Here is a 22,195-nt window from a genome sequence, read left to right as displayed (position 1 = left end):
TCCTAGACCTGCCGGCTCGGTTCTAGTTGATAGGAGACGCCAAGTCAGACTCTTGCGACTTCTCTCGATACCGTTCGTCTCTCAGCGAACCGGACAAAAGGCAGATCGAGAGCGTACCGTTTCGCAACCCCTGTAGTTCCAAACTCTACCGAATAAACCCCCCTCGCGCGTCTCCTAAACAACAACCGTCGTCGCCGCCGCCACCACCAGCCCATCATGCGATTCGGAAAGACGCTTCGGCAAGCGGTCTACGCGCCGTGGAAGGACAAGTATATCGACTACGCGAAGCTCAAGTCACTGCTGCGGGAGGACAAGTACGATGATGAAGACGTCGCGTGGACCGAGGAGGACGAGAGCCGTTTCTGTGACGAGATTTTCAACACACAACTCGAGAAGGTCGCCCAGTTTCAGGAGGAGACGTTCAACGTCTTGAAGGACCGCGTCGACGCCGCTTTCGAGAAGCTCAAGGATCTGGCGCCGCCGTCCAGCAACGAGCAGGAGCAGGATGGATCGCAGAACTTCAAGAAGGCCGACGCCGCGACGGCGCAGAAGCTGCGGGAGATTGAGGCGGAGCTCGACAAGATCACGACCGAGATATCGGAGCTGAAGAAGTACAGCAACATCAACTATACCGGTTTCCTCAAGATCGTCAAGAAGCACGACCGCAAGCGCGGCGACCGCTACAAGGTGCGCCCCATGATGCAGCTGAGCTTGTCACGGAGGCCTTTCAACTCGGAGCAGGGCTACTCCCCGCTCCTCAACAAGCTGTCCATCATGTACTATGCCATCCGCCAGCAGCTTGACGAGGGCGGTGTCGACCAGCAGCCCTTGGACCTCGAGAGCCAAGGCGAGACGCACAACGGCGAGAGGTATACGGCGCACAAGTTCTGGGTGCACTCGGACAACCTGCTGGAAGTTAAGACCTACATCATGAGACGGCTTCCCGCTCTTGTTTACAGCGAACAGTCGGCCAAGGAGCTCGACGGTACCAACGACCCCACCATCACCTCGCTGTACTTTGACAGCCCAAAGTTCGACCTGTACGGAAAGAAGGTGGAGCGCAAGTCCGAGGCCTCTTCGCTGCGTGTGCGGTGGTATGGGCAGCTGAGCTCGAAGCCTGACTTGTTCATCGAGCAAAAGACTGTCGGCGAGAACGGTTCCAGCGAGGAGCGCAAGTTCACCATCAAGGACAAGTACATCAAGCCGTTCATTGACGGCACGTACAAGATGGAGAAGACGGTGGAGAAGATGGAGCGCCAGGGGCGGCCGGCGGGGGAGATTGAGAGCTTCAAGGACACCGTTCAAGCCCTCCAGGGTTTCGTCCAGGAGAACAAGCTGGAGCCCGTGTTACGTGCCAACTACGTCCGCACCGCCTTCCAGAAGCCTGCCGACGACCGCGTGCGTATATCCATCGACACCGAGGTCGCCTTCATCCGCGAGGACACCCTGGACCGTGACAGGCCGTGCCGCGACCCGGCCGAGTGGCACCGTGTCGACATTGACGACAGAAACCTGACCTACCCGTTCAAGGACATCAACCAGAGCGAGGTCTCCCGTTTCCCGTACGGCATCCTGGAGATCAAGCTCAAGGAGGACCCCCACCGTAAGCGGCCCGCGTGGGTTTCGGATCTGATGGCCTCTCACCTGGTGCACCCCGCGCCGCGCTTCTCCAAGTTCGTCCACGGTGTCGCCTCGCTCTTTGAGGACTACGTCAACAGCCTGCCTTTCTGGCTCAGCGACCTCGAGTCCGACATCCGCAAGGACCCCCAGAAGGCTTTTGAGGCCGAGGAGCAGCGCCGGGCACAGCGCGCTGAGGATGAGCAGGCCGTCGGCAGCTTCTTGGGCAACAAAGTCAGCTCTTACAAGGTATCCAAGAGCTCACCAGCGGGAACTTCGTACCTGGCCAACAGAATGGCCGCGGAGGCGAGCGCCCGCTCCAGACAGGCTGGCAACGCCGAAGGCCAAGAGGCCAACGGTCAGCAGAACGGCGAGAGCCAGCAGAGGAGTTACGGCACGCTGTCATCTGTGTTGCCTGGTTTCTCACTGTCCAAGTACTCCAAGGCCAAGCGGGCGCAGCGGAACCAGCAGCAGCTGCCGGAAGGTGTTGTTGAGCCGACCGAGTGGCTCAAGAACTCGGGCGAGCTCAAGATCGAGCCCAAGGTGTGGCTGGCTAACGAGCGTACGTTCCTCAAGTGGCAGCACATCTGCATCCTTCTTGGCGCCCTGGCGGTATCCTTGTACACTGCCGCAGGAGAGAATGAGCTCGCCGAGATCATGGGTATCGTCTATATCTTGATTGCCGTCTTTGCCGGCCTGTGGGGATACGGCATGATGCACGTGCGCAGGAAGATGATTATGAGCCGCAGCGGCAAGGACTTTGACAACCTCGTTGGACCGCTGATTATCAGCGTTGCGATGATGGTTGCCCTGATTTTGAACTTTGTATTTGCCGTAAGTTGACCACTTGTCCTTTTCCATAACCGTCTGATCTGATACTGACAAACAAACGCAATAGTACCGCGCTGCAATCGGCAAACTGGACGCCGAGAAGGTCCTAGGCGGTGCTAATGTCACGGGCGAGCCTGTCCGGCAGGAACTCATTTGAGAGAGGTGGACGTTAGGAGACGGTGTGATGAAGAACGTTGAAGATGTATATCTGTAATAGTCTCTATACTGCGGCTTTTTACATGGTTTGTTTGGGCGGTTGCGTTGCATTTTGCATTGGGACCAAGTTGCGTCGGTGAACTAAACATTTTTCTTTTCCCCCAACCGGTAGTGTAGAATTGATATCTGTGGGACGTGGGTCAGCGTCGTGTATCGTGTATTTGAGATAGGACTGCGCGAGCACCAATCGTATTTTCTATGTCTTGGATACTTTTTCTTCCCCCCTCGTTGCTGGTACCAAGACCGGTGGTTGAAGTTTGGCTGGGGCATGGTGTCATGGCTCTGCGAAGTGTTGGGCTATGCTGACGTTTCACGGTTTCTTCGGACTGTCGTTGGTGAGGTTTTGAAAGTTGGCCATGTGAAGTTGGCCATGTGATGAACTTCTGCTTGTAGGAAAAGTGATTTCAGATCAGGAAGATCTTCTCCCCTTTGGGATTGTAGAAAGAAGCTGTACCTTTACTTCGTTCATCTTCTCGCTAGAGGTTCTCGCTCATTGATATGGCATGTTTAACATTGAAAGGGGATATTTATATAAATCAGGAACTGGCTTCTCTAAAAGTAACACATATCAAGAAAAGAAAATCTACGCTAAGCCTTCAGCCAAATGACTTCTGAGTCCTGACCCTCAAAAGCCAGTGGCGCCCATTCCGAGAATCATCATCTGTTGCATTCTCCTCCGGTCGACCTCCTTCTTCAACATGCATATACAACTCGCGACAACGAGATGCTCCACCACCTCCCTTCCTCCGTCCTTCAAATCCGTCCACCTGAAAAGGTCAATCATCAGCCGGCCGCCGTTTCCAGCTGTGCTCCGCCCACTGCCCTGACTCCTCGTCCCCTCTCCGCGCACGAGCTGTGCGATCTTCCTCGTCTTCTCCTCAGGTTTCCTCCCGCCCTCCGGGCTGACCTTCTGCACGAGCTCGCAGACGAGCAAACTGTCTGCCCCTTCTACGGTGGCGCGCTCTTCGCGGGAGGCGTAGCGCCACTGGAAGGTGCCGTGCGGGGTCTTGAGGACCTGAGTGCGCGAGGTAAGGGACTTTGAAACGATTGGCAGGTCCAGTTCGTTTTTCTCAACCGATGGCTCCTCTGCCTTGGAGGTATCGGCGTGGAAGGCCTGGTCTTCGGTATTGGGCAAAGGAGAAGACAGAGGAGACCCTGCTGAGGCCGAACCCGAAGAATTCTCTCTCGGCAAACGGAACACCGGGGGTTTACCCGGACCGAAGCGATATAGCGTCGTGCACACGGGCATCTGCGACTGGTCATCGCCGTGCATCAGGTGACAGCTACTATCTTTGCGAGAAAAGCGGAGGGAGACGTATGCCGGCGTGGACTGCTCGGTCCACGACCCGGCCTCGACCCTATAGACGGGGATTGGAACCGGAGGGGTCCCGGTAGGCAATGAAAGCCACTGTTTCCCCGTTGTCTCAATCTGGAATTGGACTGTCGGGGTGAAACCTGTTGTGGTCGTTGGCGGTAGGCTGCCTGATGCATATGCGTCTCTGGCTACGACGGCCGACGATACGGATGCCGTGGCATCGTCATATGTTGGCGGGAGGCTGGATGTTGAAGTGGACGGCGTGAGCTCGGCGAGCTGTAGTCCTTCCGCTGGTGAGTACTCCGGGAGTGGGATATTGTTGTCAACGCCCTTTGGGTGGTCTACGAGAGTTGCCATGACGAGCGGCTAATTTATAGCAGGTTTTGTGTGATTATGCCTTGCTGTATTGAGTTTCTCCTTATGTTTCTGATGTGGAGTTGCTTTGTTGTTCGTTTCAATGATATGTTTACGGAGTTGTGTGTAACGTCGCGGAAACCACCAGAGATATGTATGGTAGGTGCAGAAGACGGGTGCTTATGATGTACAATGACTTAGCAAAATGAGAAATAAAGTCTTCGCTTACTGTCCGTTGGTCGATGATTTGAAACACACGGGGGCTAACATGACCTTATATGATCCTTTCAAGATATCAGGGAGCTCTCAATCCAAGACGCATAGCCTCGACAGGCAAAACGAGCAATGCGAGTGCGCTAAGCCCTTGTCTCACGCTTCGCACTCGTTTAATTCGCTACTCCTCCTTTAGCCTACAGGCCAGCTTGTAGACTGTGGCGCTCGTCGCCCAGTGAAAGCGTCGCTTTGCGTCAGAGGCGCAGCTACGCTGACACCTCATCGCGGTTCACCAGATGAGACATCACCAAGCAACTGTCTTTTCTCACCGTAATTCCCACGCGTCCTTCTCATGCATTTTACTATACTGCGTAGACGACCAGACTAAAAGCTTCAGCTCGCCCTTCTACTTTAAGTGGTAGTAAAATGTAAATTGACTACGATGTGAGACATGCAGTCAGACGGGAACGCTGACGGTAGTCGTTCCATTGGTTAGCGGCCCCACTGCCGGCCGCCGTATTCCTCGCTCTGCAGACGTTGGCCAATCAGAGACGTGGGCATCGGGGCGGTGCGTGACGTTAGGTGGAGGCGATGCCGGAGCGGGCGGAGCAACAGACTCGGATGCCTGCCCTGCGCGTTCCGTTAAGTGGAAAGCAATCGATGAATGACGCCTTGTGAGATCTTTTGGACCATTTACCGAAAGGGGAATGTCGATGTATTCGGAGATTGGATTTTTAAGCATGTATTTCTAAGTTTGGTTCATTCAAGATCGTGTCCGTTGCGCTCTTTGTCTCCGCTTCTGTGAAGTGGTACAATATTTCCCCGTCTCCCACAAGGGTGAAAGCTCCCCAAAAATAAGGATGTCTGAAATCGAGATCCTGATTGACCAACTTCATCAACTTCTTCCTCCCACCCTTGACGAAATTTCCCGGGTTCATACCCTCTGCCTCCCAGGCATCCCATCGATCGATCATAGATATCAGGAACTGCCTGATGGACTCGGGCGTTGAATCTCTCAGCTCCACAGCGGCCAAACGCCACGCTTCAGATACCAGGCACCCTTTGGTGACATTGAGGTAGAATAACGTCATCTGCATCAGTGTCGCTATATCGTTGACCTTCCACATAGCCCCTATGTACGACCGAGCTCCGGCGGCTAAGATGGCGTGCGAGAACCCAACCACGTCCCCAGATTCGGACGCTATGCCTGACCCGCTAAGACAAGCACTGAAAATTACAAGGTCAACATCGGAACGAGCCGATAGCAGGTCAAGCACCCTCAGGCGATCCTGCAGAAGCAAATGCGAGTTCAGGGGGTGATCGGGATCGATGAGCCCATGGGTGCACATATGGAGGATTCTCGCCTTCTCGAACTGCTCGACGAAACTTCCGCTCGTAACGTCTTTGGCATTATGAAGTGTCCCTTGGGTGAGGCTCTGGACCATCAGGGCCTCAACTCCCGCCATGTGTAGGGGCTCTATCCCGGTGACCCTACAATCAGCAAGGCTGCCGGGCCTGGCGATGATCGAAATTTCTGTCGAACTCATGATGGGTTTTGTGTCCCGTGTGCGCAGGTGGTGAAGTGTTGCGAGGCTTGGAACGTGTGAAATCTTTTTCTTGAGCCCCAGGTAGTCTCCGCGAAAGCGGAGAAGCCCCATTGGCAGCTGAGCGAGTTCGCCAGTGACACAGAAGATGAGATGCGGGAAAAGGGCAATCCAATGGCCGAAATCGTGTGGAAGAAGCCATTTACTAAGCTTGTCGAGCACCGGTATCAGGATGTCCAATTCTCCTTTCTGCTCTCGTATTGCAGACAGAGCCATGATCACGGTAGCCTGAAACGCTGCTGAGCTGGTTTCCACGGATACTCTACTGAGCAGGGGGCCTAGGTCGCTGATGAACATAATACTGAAGCCATCCTCAGATATACAAGTGTACACCACCAGTGCATTGCGTGGAATGGCCTTCCAGAACTTACTAACATCGTGCACGGGATTTCTCAAGTCTTCCATCTTCCTTTGGGATATTTCACCACCCCTTGACCGGTGGAGAAGTCCAGTAAAATCGTCCTCTTCTTCGGTAAGCTTCTGGAACTCTGCTCTTTCCTCAGGGCTCAAGTCATCCTTGGAGCAGAGCTCCAGCCACTTTTCTTCCTTGATCAGGGCAGTGGCAAAGTCAGCATCGATAGAGCCATGGTTCCTCAACGTGTCCCAGACAGTTCTAGTCCTTCCAAGCTCCATCGCCCATAACGCGTACTCAGATGTCTCGCTGTCGTCAGGATGATCATAGCACATCTTATCAGGAGGCGATGACAACAGGATCGATCCCGCTTCCGGTGTCCTCAGATCTAGCTCGGTGTATGGTGAAGGCTCGGTCATAAAGAGTCGAGCTACGGCAGCGATTAACCGCGACGGCTCCGGCAGGCTCCATATTCTTCTGTTATCGTGCGGGAACATCACATGCATGTATAGACACAGGAAAAGCTTAAGAGATTGGCAGAAAAATTCTGAGGCAAGCCCCCTCTTGTCGGTTTTTTCATGGATCAATCCCGCGTAGAGACTGCGTTGCCACGGCCACATGGATGTCTTTCCCTTGCTCGTCGTGAAGTAGCCCGGGGTTGTGGTCTCTATGCGGTGCATCAATCTGTGTGCTCTCTCCCAATCCCTGGTTCGAATGGCGCACTGGAGGATGATCTCGAGAGACTGCAGGCGCAGCTGGTTGGCTCCACTGTCTTTACTTGCTTCGTTTGATAAGAGTTCGCCGTCTTCAATGAACTCTGGAATAAGAAGGTCATCATCTCTAATAGTCGAGAAGACCTCCTGGGCGCTAGAGTGGTCATACAGAAGCATTAAAGCCTCAATTTGATAACTTTTGATTCTCAAAGTCCGACTTCTCGCGATCGGTGGGGCGGCTAGTATTGGGTGCAGTGATACCGCCGCCTTGACGAGTCTCCCATGGCGAACGTGGTGTTTGTATGTCAACATTGACCGGTGGTAAGTCAGTCGCATGATAAAACTGTTGTGCCAATTGCGCGAAGCCTCAGAAGACTCCATTTGTTCGTTGAGAACAAAGACAGCCAAGTTCAGCGCGCGACTCTTCGCTGTTTCCGACTCGGGGTCCCCTTCCAGATAAAATCCGTAAATTATGGCATCAATCAGTCTCTTGAATACCTCGTGGTAAATCACAAGTCTCCGGCTGGACATATCGTTTATTGTGTTGTTTGTTAAACAATACGTTGTTAAGGCTGCTATACCTTGTGCGAGTAAGTGCGACCAGCGCTTCGCCGTCGGAAAGTCTCCAGTCTCTCGATAGTTGTTGTGGGCGAAACCAGCACAGAACGCTCAGAATGGGAAAAGTGGTGTTGTTGGTTGGAAGAACTAACTAACTGGCTAGAGGGCTGTGGAGGCTGGCTAAGACCAGTGGTGGCGGCCGTCAGCCCACGTGACGGGCCGGCGAGGCCTGCCACCCACACCCCCTCTCAGACTCCTCAGCGAAAAAGCAGTAGAATAATAGGAAATACAGGAAAAGTCCCAAATCCTCCAAATCCGAGGAGTTCTCAACTATTAGAAAACTCGGTCAATTACCGGTTAAACCTGGCCAATAGGAGGCCGTGAAATCCTCCGAATCCCGAAGTCTCAATATCAATAGTCCCACAGTCTCAAAATCCCCCTCTCAATCCAATCCCTCCGCCATGCCCAACAAACGAACGAATTCCTTGTGTTTGACCGCAACCAGTGGCTTCGTGAGTCCATCGGCGGCCATATCAGCGCCCTTGATGAGTCGGAGTTCGATGCTTTTCGCAGTGTGAACCTCCTGTATGATCCATTTGTATCGGACGTCGATGTGGCGGGTTCGTGCCTCGTTGAGTGGGTTCATGACGTTGTCGTAGCCGTTGGCACTGTCAGTGAACATGATAGTAGGCGTGGTGATGGGTTTGCCGAGCAGTTGGGAGAGGCAACGTCTGATCCACTTCACAGCAATTGCCGTAGGTGTGAGATTGATGAATTCAGCCTCCGTGGTGCTCAAAGTCACGAAAGTCTGTTTCTTTGACTTCCAAGCAATCGGCGCACCAGCGAGGAAGACGACGTAACCACCTGTCGAGACTCGTGATGGCTTGTTGTCAGCGAAAGAGGCATCTGCAGCAGCGTAGAGCCCCAACTCGTTGATCGTGGGGATGCCTCCAAGTACAATACCGAGATAAACGGTGCCCTTGAGGTATCGGAATAAGTGCTTAATAGCACGAAGATGGGCCTTAGAAGGCCCTGAATTCGCCTGTGACAATTTACTGACGGTGTAGGCCATGTCAACGCGAGTTCCAGCCACCAGGAAGTTAAGGCAGCCGGTTTGTTCGATGTAAAGTTGTTGTTCGTCAAGCGAGCACTCGTTCTTGTCCCAGGTGACGGGCAGATCGTCAGTGGTCGCCATAGGCGTCTTGACAGCACTCAAACCATCAAAGTCGAATCGTTGAAGCACTGCTTTTGCGTACTTGGCTTGGGAAACGAAAATCTTACCGGCAGCTCTGTCGCGTTCAATCTGGAAACCGAGAAAATCGGTAGCCTCGCCGAGGTCTTTAAGAGAACAGACCTTCTCGAGGAGACGACGAACTTCCATCATGACTTGCTTGTTGGGAGCGGCGATGGCGTTGTCGTCGACGTACATAAGAACGTACGCTTTAATCTTGTGATTGACGAAGAGACAAACCTCCCCATCAACAGCAGTGAAGCCAATTCGTTCCATTTCACCCTTGATAAGTCGAAACCACCAAAGTGGTGATTTTCTCAATCCATAGAGTGCCTTGTGGAGCAGCCAAACCTTGTTGTCTGCAGTGGCGTAGCCAGCGGGGGGCCGGACGTACACCTTAACCCCCTCTGGAATCGAGGCGGCTAGGAAAGCAGTGTCGAAATCATATACTTCGTATTCAAGATCGAGAAGTGCGACAACTGCGAAGAAAAGGCGGGTTGCGGTGGCAGAGGCAACTGCAGCGTAAACCTCTTGCGATGACCAGTCACCTTTCTCGTGGTTTCCACAAACCACATATCGGGCCTTGTAGCGCACGATTTCGTTGTTTTTGTTGGTTTTGATGTCACATACCCACTTGCCGGGCAGGACTTTAGCGTCACGTGGTGGGTAAACGACTTCGTAAACCCCCTTTTCCGTGAATTGAGTCATCTCTCGTTCGAAGGCTTGTTCCCACTGGGGCCACTGTGGGCTCTTCTGCGCCTCACGGTAGGACTTCGGGATCACCACGCCGTCGGGTAGGACTTTCGAAAGGGCAGTAGCAGAAAGCACGCTGAGAGAGAATTGACGAGAAGTTAGTGAAGCTGGAATGTCAGCAGATAGAAAAGTCTTTTTAGCATAGGAGCGTACGCCACTGGCGGCTCGGTAGTGACCAGGTGGTCGCTGGGCTGAGGCGCGGCGAGGTCGAGAGGACTCTGCCGGTTGACTCGTTGCTTCCTCAACAATCGTGGAGAGGGAATCAGGGTCCTGGTGATCAGTTTCCATTGTTTCCACGGAAGCGACGAATTCGTCATCATTCAATTCGTTAGTAATGCTGTCACGAGGTGTAGCAGTGGTCTCCAACAGGTTCTCTGGTGGCGGAGACATGAGATGTGTATCAGTGGGTGCCATCGCTTTTTCAACGATGGTCTCATCTGGTTTGGGATCACCAGTCACGGGTTTTTCACCTTCAATAGGCTTCTGACGGATGGTGTACTGGATGATGATATCTGGTTCGACAAACGCAGCATCATGTTCAATTTCATCAATGTTGGGTGTGCCAGTAGTTGGAGGCAACACTGTCTTGTGCGGTTCCTCACGAAATCGAACATCTCTGCAGCGAATAACCTCCTTTCGATCAGGCAGGTAAACGTAGTAAATGTGGCCACGAAGAGAACCGTAACCGACGAGGAATCCCTTGATTGCTCGTGGTTCCATCTTGGCAGAGCGCATAGGGCGTCGAGGGCCCTTCTTGTGTACGTAGGCAGCACAGCCAAACGTTCGGAGATGTTCAATGTGGGGGGCCTCACGTTCAGCAGCCAAGTTCAGCTCTCTCGCCATGATCTCGTGAGGGCTCAAGTTACCCTTGGAGGGTGTGGGCAAGAGGTTGAGAATCTGAGTCACCGAATCGATGCTGTAATCCCACAGTTCCTCTGGAAGGGACATGTCAATCAGCTGTGTCCGGGCGCCTTCGACGATGGTACGACCAGCACGCTCAATAGTACCGTTCATGGAAGGCGTGTAGGCAATAGTCGTGTTGTGGCGAGTACCCTCGAAGTAGGGGTCGTTGAAAACCTTGATTAGCTCGGGAGCATTGTCAGAAACCCAAACCTTGGGCTTGAGGCCGGTGAGACTGTAGAATTCAGTATCCCATTTCTTGATAGCTGCCAGGATGGTGGCAAACTTGTGGTTGGGCAGAAAAACAACCCAGTGGTAACCACTATACTTATCCATGAGGTGTAGAACCTGACGGTTCCCTTTTGTTGATAGGGGAAGAACACCAACGAGATCAAGGTGAATTTCATCGCCAATACTCGTAAGTGGAAGTGGGTGGTCTCGACTAATCCGTTCAGTGGATTTGCTGAGATGGCAAGACTCACAGAAGAAAGCGTCAATTTCTGACGTTGTGAACCGAATGCCAACACGGCGGCAAGCCTCCACAACACGTGATGGGTGGGCGTGAACCAGCCGGCGGTGCATCAGTTCAAGAGACGGTCGCTGGGTAGCCCGGAAGGCGGCGAGGCTGACAGCAATATCTCGAGGCACGTGATTTCCAGTATCATGAGTCTCAACGACGCAGACGTCAGAAACCCAATGAACTTTGGCAAGGGAAGTGCGCTGTGTCACGTGTATGAGGCTTGAGGTCTGCCAATCATATTCCACGTGATCACGACGAAGTTTTCCAGGGCTCAGTAAGTTGGCTGGGCTGGAAGGGTTGTACTCAACGTTGTGAAGTGTCCAATCGTGAATAACGTCAGGGTTGGTGGGGTCTTGGGTCTGGAAGAAGACGGTGCCCACGCCAAGTGACCGGACTGGGGCGCCGGAGGCAGAAGTGGAAGGTGTGATATTCGTGCGCGCCAGGCAGCCAATGTCGCGTCAGAAAGTGAAATTCGTCAGCGAAGAGGAAGGAAAGAAAGCGAGAAAATCGCACAGAAGGGTAAATAAAGCGAATAAAATCGCAAAAATTCGTGAATCAATAGAAAATTGACAGACGAGTAGAATAATGGGTAAAACGACGTTATTCCGAAAGAATAACGCTGGGCTCATAACCTGTGGGCGAAACCAGCACAGAACGCTCAGAATGGGAAAAGTGGTGTTGTTGGTTGGAAGAACTAACTAACTGGCTAGAGGGCTGTGGAGGCTGGCTAAGACCAGTGGTGGCGGCCGTCAGCCCACGTGACGGGCCGGCGAGGCCTGCCACCCACAGTTGTTGCATAGAGTCGTCCCAACTTTGCACCATAGGTCTCGGAAAGGATACACATCGTCCAGTATCTGTCGACTAGATTCGATGGCGGAATAGAAGCCTTTCAGGTTGTCTTGGCGGTAGCGAAAAAAAAGGCCTGTCTTAATAGACAGCATACAAATACAAAGTCCAAAAGTCTCGTTGCCAGAGGAATTTATGTATGCAGCTATTCCCTTCAACATGGGGATGTCTATTTCTTTCATAACCAGGCACTTGTAAAGCACTGAAAGCTGCTCAAGCTGGAGGTCGCCAGCCGCCAATGCCAACTCTCGTGCTCGCGTGACTAGATCGGATGGACTCAGCGGCTGTCCCGATTGATAGCGAAGTTTGTATGAGCTCATCTTGGCAATCTGAACAACAGCAGCCGCTTTGAGGAGTGCAACAGCCTCCCCGCGTTTCGAGCCTGCGTCACAGAACTGTGAGCTCGCTAACATGTACAAATTCAACGAGCAACTTAGCATCTTTCCGAAGTCTTCAATGGGGATTGCATGGCCAGGCTGGTGGATGCTGATGTCACCACCGAATACATCCAACGAATCGCCCAAGTTCAGGTTGTAGGCAAGGCTCGTAGTGTCCGGAGGGGAAACTGCACGGTCCCCTAGCATCATACTCTGGGTCCCAAAGATGTGGCTGCGTCCAGCTCTTGGACCTGAGTCCCTTAACTCAATCCACTTGTCGAAGCAACCCACTTCGTCGATGGAGCCGTATCCAAATGCAACCTGTAGGAAATAGCTGGCGACTATAGGCATGTCCAACCGCAAGGCCTCATACGCGACCTGTAGGGGCCCGGGAGAGTGCGAAGATGGCTCCGAACTTATGTCTGCGGCCGTGTATTCGCTGTTGAAAAGGGATTTGGAAAGCTTTGTTCGGTCGTCTTGTATATTCCGGAGCGTCCGGATGCAGAGCACCTCCAAAATGTCACCGCGAGAGGCATCCGCAGGTGGAGTTATGAGTTTGTCGTCGCGGACTGGTTCTGGGTGCCAGGCATCCCAGAGCATCATGGCGGGACCTCTAAGGTCGCATTCTTGGAACATTGGTGGATGTCGAAACCAGAGATTGGCAAGTACCTCGTAAAGCCTGGCACGACGAAGCCAGCGTTCGCAATAGACGCCCTCTTGATTCAGGTCATTCAACCGTTGGAAGGCAGATGTGTAGTTGCCGGTCAGCAGGCTCCAGATAGCCTCGAGCAGGGTCTGCGATGCGACATTGTCCAGCAAGATAAGGGGAATCGACGATGCGCGTAAGCTTATTTTCTCGGCTATAGCTGTCAAGTCTCCTCGGTAGTCATCGTAAAAGATTGTGCCGCCGAAAAAATCGCAAAGTTCTGGAAAGTCCATAGCCCCTGTAATTTGGTGTCCGGCGCAACTAGGAATCAGGAGCTCAGGGTTGCCCAGAACAGATGAGCACGTTGCTTCAACAGTTCCAAACCAGCGGGTTGTTGTCGATAAGACATCCGCCGGAGGAAGTCCAGCCTGATGAGGAGGGGCAGCAAAAAGAAATGTTGGTGTGACTAGCTCATCGCCAATCATCATCCATGTCGATTGCCGACTGAGACTTCGCCCCCTTCTTTTCTGCATTGCATGACCACGTGGCGGAGGCCGCCGTGGTATTGAAAGCAAGCAATTAGTTCGCTAAGTCACCGTTGTAGTTACACCAACTCACTTCAGCGACATAGCCTTGGGCAATCCAGCTTTCGAGCCCGCTGAGAACAATTGAAATATTCTTAACTTGCATTGTTGCGGCTTCTCGCAAAATTCCAACTCAGTCCCCTAATCATTCCTGTGTGGGAGTTCGAGGGTGTCAAAACGGTAAACCAAAAATGTTGCCTGCAGAACGCGTCACCTACTTCGGTTACTACGAGGGACTCGACCCTAAACTCCTTCGCCTCGGGAGCATGGTACTGGACTATGCGAATCCGCGACATAAGTGCCCTTATTACCACGGGGAGGTACCGTAAGTTTGACACGGCAAAGGGTTGCTCAACGCTCAAACAAGCTGCTGACATTGTTCCTTTTTGCGCCTGTTAGGAACATGTTCGAGCCGCCGGTCATTGCGACAGCTGACGAACGGCCGTACTGTTCAATGAGCGAGAAGCGCACTTCGAGCTTTGGCGGAGACATCGGTCTCGGTCATCTCCTTCTCGTTGAGTCGAGTCGTTCGAAGCTTTCGTCTAGGCTAGTAGTAGGCACTCAAGGGTCTAAGGTCGAGCTCATCAAGTACGTATAATGGCCTCGAGTTAACATCACCATTCGAAATGAATGCGCTGGCTGACTCTTCGTTAGCCCACTAGAGTTCTTTTCTCAAATGCTGCAAGAGGATGGTGTAAGGAAATGGCTCGAGGTTGTGCTGACGGTGGCAAGCGGTCTACAAAAGACCTGGAAGAACGCCTTCGCCTCGCCAAAGATCTGGCTGCTGACAGGCGTCTACTTGATAGAGGACGCAACTTGCCTCGCTGTATCCTCGAAATCGAGCTCGGCCGGGCTGTCAACCGACGTTGTTATTCCAGACCTCGCCGGTATCGCAGCCCTTTTGAATACCAACATTCACGCCAAGGTCAGCTTGACCAACGACACGGAAGGCTACGTGGAAACCAAAATTCTGGGCCGGCGGGTCTGGGCGGCCCAGTGGCAGCAAATCAGCGCAAGTTACGTCTTGACCCAGAAGCAGGAGTGGAATGTCAGGTCACGCGGGATGCGTCTGAAGTTGCTGGATAGGTTCAGCGTTGGAACGGAGAGAGGGGAGGCCGACAAGGTCGAGATGGTTGATTTGAAGTTAGACTTGACCTTCGCTACGGAAAATGACAGTAGATGCGGAGACAATGGACAAGATGAGAAGATGTGGCATCAGTTTGAAGAGGAGTTCAATGAACTCATGGAGGAGCTGGAGGAATGAACACATTGGGAGGAATTGGGCTGGTCTATGATACTCCAACGGGCGCCATGCATGAAAACATTGCACGTTGGGATGACCCCCCTCTTCTATATAAGAAGGATCTGCATCGCGATACTGTTGAAGCTGCTAATTCCACCAGAGCTGCCAATGATCCACTCTCGCCCTTCGGGCCGTTTTGGACGTCGGCACTATTGCATCGTGCTTCGTTGATGACGAGAAGGTCAATGGGGCTATCCTCGAGTAATTGGCTACATTTCTATTAGTGTGGCCCCTTTCTGTTAGGAAGCCATCACGTACTTGGTGCGCTTATCCTCAGCGAGATGCTCAGATGAGAGAAGGAGGTGTTTTGTTGAGACTTGTACGTGTTCCTACGCGACTATGAGTAACAATAATATGTTATTATAATGACATTATGTCACTTTGTCAATCCTTTTCGCAGTGTTGCATAAAGCCACCGGTCAGTTTCCTCCCGTATTCTTTAGGATGAAATCCACTCACCAGAGACTAACTGCTGGATGGTCTTCTCTTGCACAATATTTATTAGTGGAACGGCAAAGAGAAGCTCTTTCGCACATGCTGCCGCCGTCGCTGCCGCATACTGTTGCCACCGCTTGTTCTTGTGCGCATCTGCATAGTCGCAAATGCCGCGGATGGCTATGCAAGGGAAGTTATTCATAAGACCGGCCGCCTCCATCTCAAAGCATAAAACCCCCCTAGTTCCTGGCTATATCTATCGCGCGTTGGGCCATCCTTCATAACCTGGTTACCACATGCGATATTACCAAAGAAGATGTATAGATCCGTCGTTAGGCGCGATTCCCTATGTACTATATCTTCTGGCCGGCACTTTGCGCATGTAGCTCCAGCTATGTGTGGCGATGATGCTTCATACAAGGTGTCGTTTTCGGGTCCTGGAGATGCGAAATTCGGCTGGCTAGAAAGCTTCGATAGATTCGCGGCGACTTGCGTCCTGCCCCGAAACTGGTTGGCACGGAACTTAGCCAACGCTGTGAGGAGTATTGTTGGTGGCGCGTTGAGGCTGCCGGTACGAGCTATACGGCCGTCGGCTCCAGTCTTGCCAAAGTCATACTGAACCACTCCGCCATGTTGGCCTGTTGGTTGGCTGATAACAACGTCGCCGAGCCGTATATCAATGTTTACATCGAGGTTCGGGACTCCTCCGCCAACGCCAACTAGAACGCCAAACCGCAGCGATAGGAAGCTGGTGCTCATCTGGCTGGCCACTATGGCTGCTTGGCTTATACCCATCTGACCGGCAGGCAGACAGGCAGCCACGATATAGTGATGGCCAATACGGCCGAAAGAGTAGATATTGGAGTCGGTCGGGTTAGAGGGGATGTCGGCGAATTCCTCGTCCATCAGCTCGACCGCGGCTGCCAGCTCAACGGGCAGAGCGCAAATCCAGCCGATGGTATAATCTTCCCTTGCAATTAGAGGTTTGTTCTCGGATGCATGGACTATGCGATTTCGCTTCGGCAGCTGAGGTTCAGAGGCTTGGGTATCGGTGTGCAAGGTTAGATTGATCCAGAAGGTTTAGAAGCTGAAGCAAGGAAGACTTACAAAGCTCCAAGTGCCAGTCTCTTTTGAGATCGTTACGCATGATGGCGCCGCTACTCAGTTCGACGTCATCCACGGACTCTGCGTTTCTATCTGAATGGCTCATATTCGATGCCGGTCTCTTCGTACATGAATCCCAAGGGTAAAGTAGCGAGACAGGTGGGTTGTTCTAGATATGGTTTCCCCGGGCTTGCACAGTTGAGCCCACTCATCCGCAAAACCTTTTCTGACCTCTCGAATATGGGCTGCTGGTCGCAGAGCAGTCAGGCCTACCCTTCATTACCTCCAAGTGAGGAGTTGACGAGGCTGTGGCCATGCAGGTCAGCAGGATACCGATGCCTATTGGTCCAACCAGGCAGCATAAGCTGAATACCACAGACAAATGCCAATACCCATGGTTGCGGTCCTGCAGCAGTCTCCTCGGTAAGCAAAGATACTATTGTCCAGCAAAGATTATAGCATAACCCTTAAGGTCTCATGGTTTTGTGAATGGCTCGCTCATTCACCCGAGCAATAGCCAGTCTGATTAATAACTATTGAAAGATTGTAGATAACTCCTAGATGTTTTTCGCTGGTTCGCAATCGCCACCCATCACTTATAAAGCAGACATTTAAGGGCAAGGAGGAAGATATTAGGGCTTATGAATACACCTAAACTAGTCTATACAATCCTCAGGCTTCGCTTCTCACACTGTTCAAAGAAGTCTACCCCGAGAAGGGACACCGTTTCACCGGGCGACTCTATCGGACTGGGGCCAAAGGTGCCCACTCTCCAAAATGTATTTGGCTCTTTCGCCGGGTAAACAATGAGTCCATACGGATATGGGCCCTCGTCTTCTAGTAGATGATCCGCCTCCTCTAGGTCCTCCTCACTGACACCAGCCCAAGCATACTGCATACTTCCAATCAAAACGAGAGTCAAGTCGTGCTTCCAAGGCTGGCCTGAGTCTTCGGGATGGCGATTGGGAAAGAAGTCGAGGAAGAAGCTGAAGGCAAGCTTGGATCCGTCCGGGAGCGGAATGCAGAATGAGCCTTGGTCGGTCAGTACGGGATCGGGGTCCGGTTCGTCCGGCAAGAAGCAGCATCCCAGAGCAAGCGGATAAACTGGGGCTTGCACCAGCAGCTCCGCGCCGCAGATCTTGCCGAACTTATCCTCGCCTGCCGGCTTTACGTGCGCTTCGAGCCTATCGCAGAGCTGGACAACCCTGGTGCTTGTCCCGCCGGGATAGAATCTGGCGAGGCCAGGCCCGAAGTCGAGCACCTCACCCACCCGAGATCGACCGCGGACCCTTCCGATCCAGCTCCAGGAGGGGCCGATATATGGAGCCGTCTGAAATGTCTCCAGAAGTCTATCCAGAGAACCCTGAAATGAATCTGCGGGCCGCCAGAGCAACCCGCGGATCAAATCATTCTGCCACAGGCCGGCGACGTATTCGTCCTGCAGAGCGACTGCAAAGTGTTGCGAGACTCCGGACAGAGAGGTGAGACAATCCGTCAAGTAAGTGAGCTCCCTCCCGGAAAACTGCTTGACTACTTGGTTGTACCAGGTCCGATACAGTTGCAGGCGCGACTGGCCGAGAGCGACGCTGTTGGTGGTAAAGGTCGTGGGTTCCTCCAGCACGCCGCCGTGTTCCTTGACGGTGCCCTCGCTGCAACTGAAGTAGACGCCGGACTCGGCGAACAGAATCATACGCGCCGACATCGCTCCTTCCTGGAAGGTCCAAGCACGATGCAGCCAGGCCGTGTTGTAGAACTCGAGGCTGCTCCACGACTGCCCTCCGTGCAAGTGGCCTAATGGACGGTCCGAGATAAAGCTCTGCCCTATCTCGTAGCAGCTGGGGCTTTCACTCATGTCTTTTGGATCGAATGGGAGACGCACAGGTATGTGGAAAGTATCCAGGAAGCTCTCCTGACATGAGCTGGTCCTGAGGTTGCAGATAGTGATATGAGAGCTGCCGTAGACTTTATGCATGAGAGAAGACTCACGTTCCCAGTCATCTTTGTCGTCTTGTAAGATACATAGAGCATCGATCCATAGGTAAGGAATTTCCAAGGCTCTCGTCACCGCCACGGCATCCCTCTGCACTGGCGACATGGCTTCCAGGGTGAAGCCAGCTCGGAGATCTGCCGCGACGTGCTTGAGGAGCCGCAGCTGCGACAGACCTTTTTCCTGACTTCCCCAGCAATAGCTCAGCGTCGCATAGCGGATATTGCGCAACTTTTGGACACCTGGGTCTTCGCGGGTTTCAACAACCCGCAGTTCGCTTCCGCTAACGTCGATCAGACGGCGGGGGGCAAAGCCTCCCGTTTTGATAGTGCTGTGCTCGCAGCCCTCCACACATCTCTGGATATTAGCCCGCATAAACTCAACAGATTGTTCCGTAAGAGAACTATCCGTGACTGGCGGTGGCATGCGTAATCTTTGGGCATGAAGCTCGCCTGTATTTCCGTAAGCACATCGTGTTAGACTAGCCTCAAGTCGAGCAAGAGGTGGAGGAAAACAGAATACTCACCAGGCTGACACGATAACGGCCAGAAAATATAGAGTGATTTCGAGAACCACCCCGTGTACAGTCTCTCTTTGGGGAGGAAACTGGGTCTCTGGGTGTCTACCTCATGCCTCTCAATATCGGCTTGGAGCACCCATTTCGTAACCCTGGTGCCCATCTGGGTCACAGCAGGTTCAGGATTCCAAAGAAAACTCAAGTTGACGCGTATTCTATCATACTGGTTCTTCTCCAGACCAACAGCCAGGATCTCTCTACGTAAAACCAGGCAAAACTCGCAACCGTTGGATGCCGAGTTGGTGAGGTAAGGGAGATCAGGATAACCATCTTCGAGAAGGTAGTCGCAGCGCCACGAGTGCTTTTTGTGATCCGAGAAAAGGCCACGAAACGACTCTTTACTTTTTGCCAGCGGTGTCTTTGCCAGAACGACCTCAGGGGCCAATTCGGGATTGTCGATGCCCGGGAATCTGAGGCCCTTTCGGCACAGCTTGCACAAGCTCCTGCTACTGGTAGCTCCTTGCCTCAGCCTGCGTAAACCACCGTGGCCGACTGCTCGAGCAAGTTTGAGAAGATTATTCCGGCTATTTCCCAGACGCATTGCGCTAGATAGGCCCCGCGATTACAGGTGTGGGCACGCATAAAAGATTATGGGGTTTGGCACTGCGTGAGGGAGAGAGGTGGTGAGCACGTATCCAGAGTAAGCTGCGCCCCCCAATGCCTGATTCGGAGTCGGTTGGCAACCAATGATTGAATTTGCGTGGTATTTGTTTCCCCGTTTTTCTGGCGTACGCAAGCATTGGTTTACTCATGCTTGCATATAATTAATTGTAGGAGAAAGAATACACACTCGAATCTGCTGTGTTAGAATAATAACCCTTTTTTTTTTTTTCCCTTTGATTTGGCATGTTCTGTTACTCCTCTTATCCTCTGATTATTCTCACAGTCGACAAACCGACAGGGGTTGTATGCATGATATGACTAGGATTCAGGGACGCACATCCGGTGTTCAAGCAGGAGTCGCATCTCTATCGACATCTTCTATAGGATGAATATCAGAAATTACGTACATCTTATTTCTAGAAGACAGCTCTGCATGTCGTGTAGAAGTAAAGTATACATAACACACCATTGACACTTGGAAGTTAGGCCAAGTGACAAGGACGATCATCCATCCCATAGAATGGCCATTTCCAAAGAAAAGGTTCCGAGATATCCTGATTATAGTTCTAATACGTCCATATAATCCTATCCTGGACGATCTACGTCTACGATGGCGGTCTTTTTCCGAAGAAAGAAAGGTCACGGTTCAGCTGATACTCTACCCACAATGGCCACTGGTTGTAAATCTGATGCTCGTAGTCGATCTGCTTGTTCAGGTACCTCAGCCAGCGGATGATGCCCAAGTCTGGGCTGTCCTCCTTCGGCTCCGGCGCCTTTTCTCTGCACTCGTGTTCGACCCTGGTTATCGTTACCATGACCTGCTGCAGCGACACCCAGTGAGTGGCAAGGAGTATCATGGTTTGATTCAACGGGTTGATGACGCGCTGGAATTTCTCGTGCGGTAGCTGCATCCACCAACCGTAGTGCTTCCCAATGGCTTCATACGCTGGTTGTATATGGGGTTAGTTATGCCCTCCCTCTTGAACAGATAGACAAGCGTCTCACCTTCCCAGGATGATATGTGTAGCTTCGTTGCCATGTCCATCAGGAGGTCATAGTACTGAATTTCAACCACGTCACGGCAGAGATGTCGCAGCCCGCCGATAGCCTCGACGGCGCCGTCAGCCCACTCCTTCTTGATCAACGGCACTTGGACCATCTTGGGTTTTAGTACCGCCTTCGAGTCCTGATCGAGAATGTTGACGAATATGGGCTTGATGCCCTTGATCATCATCTGCGCGCCGACGATGAGGATGCCCCGGATGAATGTCATGAACTCCGCCATGCCGTCCTCGAACGTGGTGGACTGGAACGTCAGGGCGAAGCACGTCGCCACGAGGGCGTTGGCGTGCTCCGAGGAGGCGGTATTGTTGTTCTTGGGCAGCTCGGCGAGCGACTTCTTGATTGCTTTGATGGCCTTTACGCGGTGCGCCATGGCGAATTCCAGTAGACTCGGGTCCTCCTTCATTAGGTCGCAAGCCGCCATCCCCAGGATTGCGTGCATAAGAAACTCGTGCTACTGGCGGCGTCAGCTATCTTGATCAATGTGGCTCTCAACTTTCTGGGCAATATCATACGGTTTGAGACAAACAAGGTACCTCATGAGTCCAGATGTTTTCATTCTTAATGGGCTGATGTGGGTAACAATGCAACATGAAGTGTTGGAAGAAGCGCATGTCTTGCAAGCTGAAAAGTGGGATTTGGTGGTGTGGCTGCAGCCGGTAGGTAAGTAGGTGTAACGGAGATACGGACGCCTCTCGTACCTGATGTATGATTGTTGGCGTAGTTGGATATTCGCATTTCAGACCCGTCTTGACACAATGTCCGCAAGACGGCCGTGTCTCTTGGCACTACACTATTTGTCAACCCGGGGGACTTGGTGATAACAGCCAGGACTGCAATACCTTGATTCGTCTCCTCTTACAGTTGAAACACCCAGCACGACTTTTCGTGTGTCCTCTTCTTTCAAGCCGCTGTTTCTGCGTCGGGGCCTTGGGCTGGCCAATCTCCGCAGGAGGATCACTTACAGCCACCAGATCCAAGACGTCAGTCGGAGACGAATCTGACAGCATCTCATTGGAGTAGGCGCCCCCATCCCCAAGAAGCAGATCCTCATCTGGAAAGACGGGCCCGAAATCATACTCATTTAGAGTGAAGTTGACAGGAAGCAGAGTCTGCGATCGAGTAGCTTCCATGATGTCGCAGATTAGTAGAGACTTCACAAATGTCGGTAACACTACTTAGAGGCCTAACAGCCAGAGAACAGGACCAACGGGGGAGATGTTTTATAAAAAAGGGTTTGCTTAATAGCATCAACCGTTGGTCAAAAATGGACTGACGTCGGCACATCACCTGAAATGCATACCAATTCAGCCAAGTAAAGTCACGTGTAGCGCCATCTACGACTGTCAGGGTGGCATATTATCGGTGCGATTGATTGCCCGCGCGAGGTCTTGGTTACGACCATGCTAGGGCATCATTGGTCGCCTGCAAATCATCAGTCGGTGTCAGTGGCTAGTTGGTGGAGGCTGTGCAGGCTGGGGTTTTCGAGATGAC

General features: G+C 52.5%; 8 protein-coding genes across 8 annotated transcripts; 2 read left to right on the top strand and 6 right to left on the bottom strand.

Annotated features, from left to right (window-relative positions):
- Positions 1-216: 216 nt before the first annotated feature.
- Positions 217-2,605, top strand: CTRU02_203489 (vacuolar transporter chaperone domain-containing protein; the record flags this gene model as incomplete). Its single annotated transcript, XM_036724114.1, has 2 exons — positions 217-2,451; positions 2,516-2,605. 2 exons carry the CDS (start codon positions 217-219, stop codon positions 2,603-2,605), a joined length of 2,325 nt encoding a protein of 774 aa, XP_036584228.1.
- A 684-nt stretch (positions 2,606-3,289) lies between these two features.
- CTRU02_203488 (uncharacterized protein) lies at positions 3,290-4,336 on the bottom strand (the record flags this gene model as incomplete). The annotated part of the gene is made up of 1 exon (XM_036724113.1): positions 3,290-4,336. The coding sequence occupies one exon, from the start codon at positions 4,334-4,336 to the stop codon at positions 3,290-3,292; it is 1,047 nt and encodes a 348-aa protein (XP_036584227.1).
- Positions 4,337-5,280: 944 nt separating this feature from the next.
- CTRU02_203487 (TPR domain-containing protein) lies at positions 5,281-7,746 on the bottom strand (the record flags this gene model as incomplete). The annotated part of the gene is made up of 1 exon (XM_036724112.2): positions 5,281-7,746. One exon carries the CDS (start codon positions 7,744-7,746, stop codon positions 5,281-5,283), a length of 2,466 nt encoding a protein of 821 aa, XP_036584226.2.
- Positions 7,747-8,215: 469 nt separating this feature from the next.
- Positions 8,216-13,736, bottom strand: CTRU02_203486 (reverse transcriptase domain protein; the record flags this gene model as incomplete). Its single annotated transcript, XM_070204217.1, has 4 exons — positions 8,216-9,076; positions 9,911-11,571; positions 12,121-13,195; positions 13,665-13,736. 4 exons carry the CDS (start codon positions 13,734-13,736, stop codon positions 8,216-8,218), a joined length of 3,669 nt encoding a protein of 1,222 aa, XP_070061980.1.
- Positions 13,737-13,821: 85 nt separating this feature from the next.
- On the top strand, positions 13,822-14,894 carry CTRU02_203484 (uncharacterized protein; the record flags this gene model as incomplete). The annotated part of the gene is made up of 3 exons (XM_036724109.1): positions 13,822-13,955; positions 14,030-14,218; positions 14,285-14,894. 3 exons carry the CDS (start codon positions 13,822-13,824, stop codon positions 14,892-14,894), a joined length of 933 nt encoding a protein of 310 aa, XP_036584224.1.
- A 672-nt stretch (positions 14,895-15,566) lies between these two features.
- CTRU02_203485 (kinesin light chain) lies at positions 15,567-16,274 on the bottom strand (the record flags this gene model as incomplete). Its single annotated transcript, XM_036724110.1, has 1 exon — positions 15,567-16,274. The coding sequence occupies one exon, from the start codon at positions 16,272-16,274 to the stop codon at positions 15,567-15,569; it is 708 nt and encodes a 235-aa protein (XP_036584223.1).
- Positions 16,275-17,133: 859 nt separating this feature from the next.
- On the bottom strand, positions 17,134-19,577 carry CTRU02_203483 (uncharacterized protein; the record flags this gene model as incomplete). The annotated part of the gene is made up of 2 exons (XM_070204216.1): positions 17,134-18,911; positions 18,986-19,577. The coding sequence occupies 2 exons, from the start codon at positions 19,575-19,577 to the stop codon at positions 17,134-17,136; spliced, it is 2,370 nt and encodes a 789-aa protein (XP_070061979.1).
- A 667-nt stretch (positions 19,578-20,244) lies between these two features.
- On the bottom strand, positions 20,245-21,834 carry CTRU02_203482 (C6 transcription factor; the record flags this gene model as incomplete). Its single annotated transcript, XM_070204215.1, has 5 exons — positions 20,245-20,585; positions 20,645-21,155; positions 21,217-21,351; positions 21,403-21,489; positions 21,544-21,834. The coding sequence occupies 5 exons, from the start codon at positions 21,832-21,834 to the stop codon at positions 20,245-20,247; spliced, it is 1,365 nt and encodes a 454-aa protein (XP_070061978.1).
- Between the last annotated feature and the right edge of the window lie 361 nt (positions 21,835-22,195).

This window comes from Colletotrichum truncatum (genome assembly GCF_014235925.2).
Source record: "Colletotrichum truncatum strain CMES1059 chromosome Unknown Contig_0002, whole genome shotgun sequence".
NCBI classification, from domain to species: Eukaryota; Fungi; Ascomycota; class Sordariomycetes; order Glomerellales; family Glomerellaceae; genus Colletotrichum; species Colletotrichum truncatum.
The sequence above is the reverse complement of the archived record's forward strand: the minus strand, read 5'-3'. Positions and strand labels throughout refer to the sequence as shown.